Source organism: Mastigoproctus giganteus, chromosome 5 (genome assembly GCF_048544385.1).
Source record: "Mastigoproctus giganteus isolate SK-2022 chromosome 5, ASM4854438v1, whole genome shotgun sequence".
Taxonomy (NCBI): domain Eukaryota; kingdom Metazoa; phylum Arthropoda; class Arachnida; order Uropygi; family Thelyphonidae; genus Mastigoproctus; species Mastigoproctus giganteus.
Genome location: NC_143579.1, coordinates 109,701,310 through 109,713,787, shown reverse-complemented (window position 1 = coordinate 109,713,787; position 12,478 = coordinate 109,701,310). Strand labels below are relative to the sequence as shown.

At 40.2% G+C, this 12,478-nt stretch overlaps 1 protein-coding gene across 1 annotated transcript in view; it reads left to right on the top strand.

Moving 5' to 3' along the window:
• Positions 1-244: 244 nt before the first annotated feature.
• The window catches only part of LOC150085635 (TNF receptor-associated factor 5-like), a 53,451-nt gene continuing 41,217 nt past the window's right edge, over positions 245-12,478 (top strand). Inside the window, exon 1 of the mRNA XM_090374628.1 lies at positions 245-469. Within this exon, the coding sequence (XP_090230754.1) occupies positions 245-469 (225 nt within the window). The remainder of the gene's footprint in view (positions 470-12,478) is intronic.

The window sequence follows — 12,478 nt, the reverse complement described above, 5'->3', positions numbered from 1 at the left end:
TCTCAGATAATTACGCCTTTTAAATTAAATTTCATTTACAGTTTAGGCTTCTACAGTTCAAAGGGATTACCTCATAAGCTGTCAGCATCCGCTCACATCTGTGGGAGTACTGTCTGTGTTGTCAGGTGCTTGAAGTTGCTATCGCGAGGTGTAACAGGCAATGAGAACAGGAACATATTGAAGCATAAATGCTGAAGTGAACAACCAGGATTAAAGCCACAATTAGTAGATCTTCTGGACAGGCATGACGGAGATAGTACGTGGACTGCCTTTCCTACCGCCAGACACTTACCTTACTGTGCAGTTTTTGTACTCATCCCCTGAGCATCTGAGATGCCAAAAATGCCACGTAATAGACGGTAGAATGATGAAAGGACCGTGCGGTCACGGTGTTTGTGTCACATGCCATGCTACGCTAGAAGACGAGACAACATGTCCAGAGGATGGAATGAATACGAACAAAAGTGAGGTAGGAATTCTTAGCTACGTTAAGTGTTGACAGATACCTGGCTTCTTCCTTTTAAGTATTCAAACATGATAATCTGCACGCTGTTTCTCTCTCTCTCTTGCTTTTACAACTCCTTTTATTGTGAACCTATGCTTTGCAATAAAAGGAGCATTTGTGTATTAAATAATAAGCTATCCGCGGATTTTTTTAGCATTAGCAGAGACATGTGATGCAAGAAAGCAAGCTTATGCAGCATCAGCTAAAAAAAAAAACGCTACCATTTCACCCCTACATTCATTCCAAATACCTGTCAAGCTCAGCCTTAAATTTATTTAGGCTATCAACTTCCACAACAAAGGATGGAAGTTTGTTCCACCAACCAACTACCCACTGGCTAAAGGCAAACTTTCGCACATCTATCCTACATCTGTCTTTCCTCAATTTGAATTTATGCCCGCTCAGGGTGGCGCACTATGGCCATAGTTGCCGATGCGCCCAATAAATCCCGAAACAAACAAACAAAAACAAGCCTTCTCAGGTGATTATTCTGAGCAAGAGGAAGAATACCATCAGCACTGAGCATGCTCAAATCATTCAAGGCTTTATACACCTCAATCAGATCACCTCACAGGTGCCTAGTCTCCAGACACTGTAATTTGCAAAATTAAAGCCTTTCTCCGTAAGAGCAACCCTTTGTTCCACCCACTAATCTTATTGCTCTTCTCTGTACTCGTTTCAACAGATCTACATTCTTCTTAAAATGAGGCTTCCAGACCTGTATACAGTACTCAAGGTGTGGCCTTACCATTGCCTTATGCAAGGCGATAATCACCTCCTTATCCCTGCTAGAAAAATTCCTGTATATCACTGGCAAGACACTATGAGCTACTCTTGCAGACCGTCTTCACTGCTCAGAAAACTTTACATCTGCCTGCACAATTACCCCCAGGTCCTTTTCGTTCACCACTGTCAGTGTAGTACCACAGAGTTGATACGTCACTCTGGGGTTACTGCTTCCCATATGTAGTACTTTACATTTGTCAATGTTAAACTTCATTTGCCACCTCTCAGCCCATCTGCTCAACTTTTCCAGATCATGTTGCAGCAGCATAGCATCAGTAGTGTCCTTAACCCTGCCAACCTTTGTATCTTCTGCAAACTTGGACATTAAGCTTGATATACCATCATCAATATTATTTATAAATACAGAAAACAATAATGGACCCAACAGTGAACCCTGAGGGACTCGCTAATAACATTAGTCCACGATGAGCAGTGTCCATTGATTACCACCCTGTCTTCTCCCACTCAACCATCCCTTTATCCATAGCAGCAATTTTCCTCCAATGCCACACTGCTCCAATTTGTTCAGCAGTCTTCCACGTATAACAGTATCAAAGCCTTTCTAAGATCGAAATATATAATATGAAAGTTATTCCCTGCATCCAGTTCCTTTGTGACAACATCATAGTATCCAATCAAATTGGTCAGGCAAGACTTTCCCTTAACAAAACCATGCTGTGTCCGAGCTATAACTGAAATCTTGTCTAGAAGATCCTGCAGTGCTTCTTTAACCAGTGCTTCCATTAATTTTCCTGGAACAGAAGTTAAACTAATAGGTCTATAATTACTTGTGTCACCCTTTGAGCCTCCTTTGTGAATTGGGGTCACATTTGCACATCTCCAGTCCTTGGGTACCTCCCCTGAGTCCAAAGAAGCTCTCATAATTATGGCTAAGGGTTTGCCTACTTCCTTTGCTGCCTCCTTTAATATAACTGGATAGATCCCATCCACCCCCGGGTGCCTTTTTTATGTTTATCTTCAACAATTTCTCCCCCACTTTCCTCTCAGTTATTACAAAATCATCTAGCTCACTGCCAGAGTTTAACTCACCTCTGGCATTCCCCTCCCTGAATAACTCCTCATGGGTGAATTTAGATGCAAAATACTCATTTAGTTTGTTAGCCACCTGAGCAGGATCATCAACACAGTTGAACCATCAACATCCAGTGGGCCACTCTAATTCATCCCTTTCCTTCTAGAGTTTACATAGGTAAAGAACTTTGTTTTTCTTTGCATCCTTTGCCAAGGATTTCTTATAATCTGCCTTTGCCTGCCTAATCTCCATTGTGACTTGGCTACAGTCCAGCTTATATTTATCATAAGCTTCCATGTCACCCATTAATTTGTATGTATCCCATGCATTTTTCTTCTCTGCCATATGCCTCATTAGTTCATCTGACATCCATTTAGGCCTAAACCTTGAACAATATTTCTTAGTTGGTATGTGAAGCCTAGTAGCTTCCAAGATAAGTTCTTTGAATGCTTCCCATTTTGAATTTGCTGTTGGTAATATCATCAGTTGGTCCCACTGTATAGAATTTAAATACTGTCTCAGTCCATCGTAGTCGCCTTTACGAAAGCAGTAACCCTTCCCTTTACCCCTGATGGTAGTTACCTCTTTGAGTAAATCCCACTTCAGCACACTGTGATCACTGCCCCCTAGTGGTTCCTTTATCTGCAGATTCTTAATGCATGAATAATCACTACTGATAATCAGATGAAGAGTATTACTCCCTCTAGTTGCCTCACAAACATGCTGATGTAGAAATCAGTCATCCAATAAATCCACAAAAGCCTTGCTAGTGTGCTTGTGACCAGCCCCCAAATTCCAGTCAATATCTGGGAAATGAAAATCCCCCATTATAAGACTCTCTGATTTACTGGCCCACTCCATTTCCCTGTACAGTTTCTTATTATACTCATCAGAGTCATTAGGCCTATAGCACACTCCTACTCTCAATTTTGATCTCCCAATGCTTATGTCACACCAAAATGACGCGACACTGCACTGTCCAGTGATGTCGACTGGCTTCACTTCCTTGGATTTTGTGTTTCTTAACTAATAGCAAAACGCCTCCTCCCTTTCTATCCACATTGCACTCCCCAAATTCCAGTTCCACGTTACTTATATCTGTGTGACACCACGTTTCTGATATCCCAACAATGTCTGCCTTTGATGTTTTGAGCAATACCTAAAATTTATGAAATTTATTTACCAAACTCCTATCATTGGTGTACATGTAAGTATACATGCACCTGTTCCTATTCTTAGATACCCTAACACAACCCATTCTTCCTTAATCCGCAGCACTTACACCTTTCTATTCTTATTTTTCGTATGCAGTAGCATAAGAAACGAACAGCCTACACTGTAAGTGGCAAAACCTAATGGTTCAATCGCTAATAACTTGTGCCTGTTGGGTTGAGTGGGAGGGGACAATTCTGTTTACGAAAGAGGGGGATTTCTTATGGTTTATCACCTAGTGTTGGGTAACCTCTGGCAGGAGAGGGGATTCCCCAGCAGAACAGATAACAGCACTTTTAAAAAAAAAACACAAAAAACTAATGATAGTCATGGCATATCACGAAACGAATCTGCTTGAGTTAGACTCTGAAGATACAACGAAACACACACGATAGTAACAAAAAGATCTCAGCACCCTCAAAGGAATTCAATAAAAACACACTGTTCCAGTTGATCGTTTCACTTCAGTTAATCGGGCGACTGTTCCAGAAATGCGTGTTACGCCTTTGTTTCAGAAAAACAAAAAAATAAATAAATAAAACACTATTTTTATTCATTTTAATATATCTGAAGTGCAAATCCTACATTTAATTAAATAAATATTTTGTTTATAATCCAGGAAGGTAACATCGGGTTAGAGGAGTTTATGATATTGAGAATGCAATGGCATTACCAAAGTTGCTACAACTTACCCGCAGCTTTGAACATCACCATACTTTTTAGTACACATATTTTCTGTACTAATTTGAATAATTTTACTACGAAATATTCAAAGATTTTTATCCAATATTCATTGTCCGAAAGTCATTTTATAAACCCATGCTCAATTATTAAACAAATAATTTCTTACTATTTTTACATAATGTCCAGCTATGTCGACTGTCCAGCTATGTCGACATAGCTGGACAGTCGACAAAGGATTGTAATAATAAAATTTAATGTGTGAAATTTTATTAACGAGTAACAGAATTCATAAAATAGCATACTATAATTTATACAGTTTAAAGTTCAGACTCACAAAATGCATCATTATATTTAATCTTTTTTTTTTTTTTTAATACAAGCAGAACTGAATTTACTAAAGTGTCATCTTTATATATTTAAATTTTAGCGCTATAATTAATATTACCAGAATATAAAGATTCTAATTAAAATTAGAAGATATTTTTTTTCTTTTATTAAAGAATCAGCCTTTCTCAGCTTTGAAACTGTAATATCATAAATAATAACTAATACAGTATATTATAAAACAATTGACTAATCGAATGCCGTTCGGTTTATGCAACAATCTCTGAACTGAACATAAAATAGTGTGGCAACTGTGGTACTGCAAACACTTTGTGGAAGTCCACCATCTGTTCCTATCTAATCTGTGCACTCAACCTCTTATGCGACACCGCATTAAAAAGATTTAAATCATACCGAAACGAAACAAATGTTTATCAGATACCTAAATACATTTCGTATTAAGGTAATGCTTTGTCTAGCGGCGATATTCAAGTATAGTACATTATACATATTTATGTAAATTATTTAGCATTTGAAAAGCGCACAGATTTACAGAAAACGCGATTAAATCAAAGCCGTGAATAAAAAATATATATATAAAACTATTAAGGGTTTATTTCTAATTTATGACAAGTACTGCTGCAAGTCATGCCGGGAAGAGGAGCAACAGATGCGGTCTTTGCTTTAAGGCAGGTGATGGAAAGATACAGGGAGATGCAAGTAGAGTTGCACATGGTGTTTATAGACCTGGAAAAAGCATATGATAGAATGCCCAGACAAGAGGTATGGAGATGTATGAGGGAGAAGGGTACATCGGAGAAGTACGTAAGGCTTGTGAAGTATATATACGAGGGAGCGGTGACTCAGGTTAAGAATAGTGTAGGTATGACTGAGGGGTTCTCTGTAGAAGTTGGACTGCACCAGGTATCAGCTCTGTGCCCATATCTGTTTGATCTGGTAATGGATGTGTTGGTGAGAGAAGTGAAGAGTAGAGCACCATGGAGTATGCTGTTCGCGGATGATATTGTACTGTGCGAATCATCCCAAGGAAAGGCAGAGAAGAAATTGGATGGAAGATAGAGGCATGAGGATAAGTAGAACAAAGACAGAATATATGGTATTGAACGGAGAAGTTGAGTTATATAAAACTGCAGGAGGAAAAGCTACCATCTGTTTCGAAATTTAAGTATTTGGGATCGATCGTTGAGAGGGATGGAGGATTGAAATACAGCACAGAGTGCAATGTGGATGGCTGAACTGGAGAAAGATGAGTGGGGTGCTGTGTGATAAGAAATTTAATTGTAGAATGAAGGGAAGAGTGTATAAAACTGTGGTTAGACCCTCATTGATGTACGGTGCTGAGACATGGGCGATTACAAGGGCCCAGGAGAAGATGGAAGTGGCGGAGATGAGGATGCTAAGATGGATGTGTGGTGTAACGAGGAAGGACAGGTTAAGAAATGACTACAATTAGAAGTACTGTTAAGGTGGGCCCTCAGTAAAAAAATACAGGAATCTAGGTTCAGGTGGCTTGGTCATGTGGAACGAAGAAGTGAGGAGTATGTAGGGAAGCAGTGTGAAAAGCTGGAGGTGATAGGGAAGAGGAAGAGACCTAAGCTGAGATGGAAGGACAAGGTGGCAGAGGATTTGAAGGAGAGAGGATGGAGGAGAGAGGAAGCCCTGGTTAGAAAGGAATGGAGGAAGAGAATAAGAAAGGGAATGCCGACCCCATATGAACGTGGGAAGAAGGCAAGGACAAAGAAGACTGCTGCAACATTATTTTCTCATTTAAATTTACTAAATTTATTTGATACTCTTACTTCAGAGCACAAGATTCAAAAAGGAAGGGAATTTGACCAGGTAACTCATAGAATTAGCATATTAACCAACAAAAGGTTGTCACAGAATATTGCGTTAGCAGGGCGCTGCGTACTTTGTACTCACTTTTTTTTATTTATTATTATTGTAATAAAGGCAATATATTTAGTAATTGCCTGAATGAAGAGGGCCCGGACGATTGGCTTTAGATGGTTGTTAGACTGCAGGTGGGACCATGTGTATCTCGCGAAGAAGGGGCAGAATTTGTAGTTATGGCCAGAAACTCTTATGCGACATCAAAAAGATTTAAATCATATCGAAAAACTAATTGCTACTACAGTACTGACTGTTGGTAAGTACTGCGTGTCCAGTGTCGATTTTCAAGGATGAGCTGAATTAATTTTGGCTAAACAGAATAGAAAATGCTTATTTCTAAATACTGTGTTTAAATAGTTGAAAATAGTCTTATTATCCCATATTTAACAACGCATTATGCCTTGTACATTTACTCTTCAAAATATTATCCCATATTTATACAAACTGATCTTTAACTTCCAGCGAAATAACCGACGACACAAACTAAAAGTGAACCAAAAACAATGCAAATATGAAAGCTGAGTTATTATATGGGACATCGACGTCCCTAATTCATATTATAAACTCAGAAGCTCTTACCTGGTGGACTCAGCCGTCTATCGGGAAAAAGTGCATTCAGAGCAACCTATACAACATTATCAATAGCTATCTCAATAATAATAGGAAAGCAACAGTCAGAACAAGATTTCAGTAGCTGAGAAGAACTGACCATAGAGGGTCAGTTCTTCTCAGGGACCCTTCTGTATAATTGTAATGAACGAACTCTTAAACGCAGATTTTACTCCCACGGATGCTGTCACCTTTGCAGACTACCTGCTTCTGATTGTCGGGGCTAACACCCGTGCAGAGTTAGAAAACTGCGCTAACTTGGCCCCGCAAAAAAACCACGGGAATGGACCAATGTTCACAAGCTAAAAATAGCTCCTAACAAAACTAAGACCATACTTCTTAAAGAAACCTTACTCCCGCATAGATCGTGCTATAAAAATCAGTAATATATCCCTGAAAATAAATGGTTCAGAAACTTAAATACCTAAGCATCGTCATCAATTCGAAACTAACCTTTTACCCGCATTTAGAACACCTCATTAGAAAAATAGAAAGCTACGCAGGCCCGAACTACGTAGGCTAGAATCAATAGAACTGACTAGGGTTTAAAAAAAAGGAAAACCCTAGCTCTAATTTAGAAAACAGTATTTGTACCAATTGTTTCCTATGGCGCTGGAAATTTGGCATTTGGCTTCAGAGAACAGCAATAGCTAGAAATAAAAACAAAATAGACTCCATATCAAGAATCCTCCCTCTTGGCATCACTAAAAACCTACAGGCTTTTGGTACCCCGTTTGCAGGTTCTGGCGAATGCCCTGCTACTAGACCTCGAAATTGTTTGCCGTTACTTTAACTACCGGCTAAACCAAGGTATTGCAAGCCCATTCTAGTATTCCTCCGGCCGACCTGTAGTACACGACCTTTTTATGACTGGTCCGGATCCTTCAAGGCAAAGCTGCATAGCCTAAGATTAACCAATGCCCCGTTCCGCACTTACGGAGCGCCTGAAGATTGGACACATCTGCTATTTGATTGTCTATGTTACGACGACCACTGGAATGTCCTATTCACCAAGATCATCCCACATCAAAGAATTATGACCACCGAAGAAGAATACTACAAAGCTTTCGTCAAGTTTTCGCAGGCAATCTTTGAATCTAGAGCCTTGCCTAGCCCGACTCTGATCCCATTAATACAGCTTAAACCGCCCTTTAACTGATAACAGTACACATAACATCTCAGAACATAACATGCCGATTCCCTGAACAGAGACAAACAACCAAATTGGAATTATACTGTAATTATTATTACTCGTAATTCCAAGTATAACCTACTCAACCCTTGGGACCTAGTCTAAATCCCACTATGCTGGTGCGAATGTTTAAGTGTGCATAAATGTGTGTTGCGGACCTGGTATGTGTATTTGTATGTTTGTGTCTGTTTGAGAGTTCGGTGGGTGTATTGTTTCTGTGTGAATGTCTGTGTTCATGTTTATATCTGTACGAATGATGCATGTATGTAAATCTTCTGTATTCATGTGCGGAAGAGTAAATGCCAGAAGTGTGCATAAATGTGTGTTGAGGATTTGGTGAGTGCTTGTGTGTATGCCTTATGTCCGTATATAAGTCTAGCGTATGCACACCTCAAGTACAAGATCACATCTCATTCATACAGACTTACCTCGTATATTTGTGTGAATGAAGTGTGATGTTAAATATTGTATGTGTAACTGTGAAAGAGTAACAGATTTTGGTTGTCCTAGGGTTCCTACCCTAAGAAAATCAAAGTCAACTATGTGTGAACTTAACCTAGAAGAAAGGGGAAAAAAATGTGCGCGCGCCGAGTACGCATAGTGGAAGTTAAGTAAAACTTCTTTAGAATCTTTTGAAACGTTTATTATTTCAATGTTACGGTGGTTTAATATTTTACGATTGTTTTATAAGTTTATTACAAAGTTTTTACAGATCTCTTCTTTGTACTCAATGGAAGTGGTTTTGGTGGACGCATTGCACGTATACGTGCTCTACCCGTGTGCTACGCACTGCTGCTCCTGGCCACGGAGGCGCACAGGTGTTTGGAATATGTGTGTTGTGTTCTGTTATTTGACAGGCTCCCCCAACTTAAACAGTGGGGATAACCTCCCAAGAAACCCATTGCCCTTGCTGATGACAGACTGTTTCATTTTCTTAGGCGACATGGCATAGGATGCCGACACTGGTTTCAGCTGGCTGACCTGTAGATATTTTTGGTTTCCTAGCCAAAAAAATCTACTTGGAGCACCCTGGCCCTGCCTACGACTTTAACCTGCCCCATCATGAAACCCAGGGCATTACCCATTTCCCCCTATCTCCTACCCCCTAACTTCGCCTGGTTGGCCTTACTACCCTAACTACTTTATGCTGCTCTTAACATTATCCCCCTTGTGGAGGACGGGTTGCCTCTACAGCTGTGTGTGTGTGTGTGGTATCACTGGTGGCTCCTAGGCATTTGCCCATCTTCACCTTGTTCATCTGTGGTGGTACAGAACCTCTGCAGATCGGGCCCGAAAAAGTGTGTTGGCGCTCGTGTCAGCCTAATGTGCTGGTCTAGGTCCACTATCACCTGTAGTGCTGAAATGCACAAAATCCCACACCCACCGGAGACAGGGGTATCCCTCTGTCTCCCTGTTTCTTTTGATTTCTTAGTAGGCGTCATCCTAGCCTTCACCTATCCTCTAAACTTGTACTGTTCTCCGCCCTCCATTCGAACAATTTTTTTATGGGCCATCCCCGGCAAGCAGGGTCGGATTTACATATAAGCTAAACAAGCTACAGCTTAGGGCTTCACATTACAAGGGGCCTCGCTCAATCTTCAAAAATCCTTTTTTAATATTGTCACAGGTAAACTCTAAGAGAGAAGGGCCTCATATATGTTATAGCCCAGGGCCACAACAAGTTTAAATCTGGCCCTGCTGGCAAGCTGAGGCGACGCCAGAGGTAACCCTACTTCCCGGCTCACTTCCTCGTGGTCGTCAACTAGTAAACTATGGTGTTCCATGAGAGCCTTGTGGGCAGATGAATGTTGATCCCTGAGGGAATTAACTTGCCACACTGGCCCGCCCTGAGGTATGTCTATTAATGACTACTGTCTCTTTTTTAAGGTTGTTTTTGATTCAACAAAGGATCTTACTACAGTTTGCTCCAGTTTATATTACAGCCGTTTGGCGCCTCCGTAGCCAGGTGGGCAGGGGCAACACTGCGTAGCACACGCTTCTTGATTAGACCGGGGTTCGAGCCCGTACCCACCAAATATGGAGGAGGCGGAAAGGTCAGGGAATGACCAGCGCATATCCCCAGAGCAATATCGCCTTAGTTGCTAATGCAACTAAAAAAAAAAAAAAAAAAATTACAGCCGTTCACAGGAAACCATATCAAAAGCCTTACTGGAGTCATGGCAATGTCAATTGTTTCTTTTGCAACTAACTGCCTGACAATTCTAGTTAATTATTACATCAAAATATTTAGCTAGATTAGTCTGGCAAGACTCCCCTTCATGAACCCATGTTGTAATCCATTAAATATACCATTCCTGTCAAGATGATCTTTTACTGTATCCTTAATCCCAGACGTTATGATCTTTCCCACCACTGAAGCCAAACTCACTGGTCTATAGTTGCCCATTACGCCTTTCGCACCTTCTTTGTGGAACGGTGAGCGCTCTTCCATTCCGGGGTGGAGGTATCGTCTCGAAGTCTAATGATAATCTTATTAACATTTTCGAATAGTCTTTCAACTGTAAAGACCACTGCAAAGTACTTGTTCAACTCATCTGCTTCTCTGAAATCCTCTGTCCCAAGCACCACAATTAAGAATTCAAACTTTTCGTTTTCGCGCAGTGGTATTCTAATAAGGCGGAGATCCTTCTTATGGAAGATCTCCATAAGAAGGATCTCCTCCTTTGTTCTCTCTAATTAGAGATGTATTCATATGTAGTCGACTGCATCAATATGTTGACTTGTGTCGTCTCTTGTAAGCCATGTTTCTGTTAAATTAATGAACACATTAATAAATCAGCTTAAATTAATAAATCAGCTAAGTGAACACAAGTTCTTCAAACATTAAGTATTTGCAGCGCACACAATTGTTTTCCACGCTCCTGACATATATTGACGTATTAGTGAGTAATGACGTGCTTGCATCATTCTCTGGGTACGTTGCCATACAGTCTGATAGGGGTTTACTAGTTACAGTGATCTCTTACACGCTTTGCCAAGATATGGCATTGCTAGTGCTCCTGGAAGCCACACTCTCTGATAGAACAGTACTTGGCATATTGGAAGCTTGTAGACAGGGTTCATTTTTTGTCTCTAACTAATTTCAGTTCGAATAGCATGCTCTATTTCGAAAAGATTCTTGATGATATCAGCTATAGTGATTGATCCTAACCTCGATACAATTTGTTACTACGGATTTCAAGGAAGTGATATTATATTTGTCTTGGAAGCTTTCGCCACTGGTCATCTCGATGTCGTTCCTGTGACCGATTGTAATCTCTCGGTAACATCGGTGTTTGGCATCTCTTATCGACAGACGATTTCAGCTACATCTCTTTGGTGTTCAAGTAATGACGCCCAAGTGGATTGGCAAGTCTGACTCAATTTCTCACTTCTAGAAGCAGCTGCTTCAGCTATGTTTATTCACAGTCCACGGTAGAGTAGACTCATTTATTTGCTTAACCAGCTGCATCCTTCTATGGAGACATTTAAAAGGCGGTGTTAGTATTAGTAACTGCAACTTCTCTTATACCCTGTCAATTCCCTTTCTTCCTTTGGATCTGCAGTTCCAAAAGACGAAAATATGACTGCTACAGTACCAAGATTGATTGATTAATACTACACTCCTCAAATGCAGCCTTTGCATCTTCATGAAATGACTATATCTCACTTTCGGTTTCAACTTCTCTTCTTGTGAGGGTTGGAGATGAACTTCAATGTCCAGGAAATCTTATGATGCTCCTCACACCTCATGAGATACCCCGATATTCCAATTTTTTTTTGATTTTTATCAAAAATGGCGCCATGTTCCAAAGCATTTTCCGCCATATAAAAATGGATGTCACTTAGCGGCCCACCGGTAACTACCTACCTTATCAGCTTCTGGTAACGCTTGCCGTTCTGTAAATAACGTCTCGTTAATAACTGTTAGTCCTCCATGATACTTTAGTTGTCACTATATATCGCTGCCTACCACTCATTTGTTCGATTAGAGTCGAAGAATAGAGGAATTTAAGTCCAACTACCATCCAACGTTTCGCCAATAGGAAGTTTAACACAAAATTTCCAACACGTGCTTTAGTTATGCAGCCTGGGAGTTAAGCTTCATTTATAAAAAACACAACTTCCTTTTCTTGAAATAACCAAGTGACTACATTTTACGAGTCTCCCGTTAAGATTCTTGGTTATTCAGTTCACAATACGGTTTTAATTATGTATG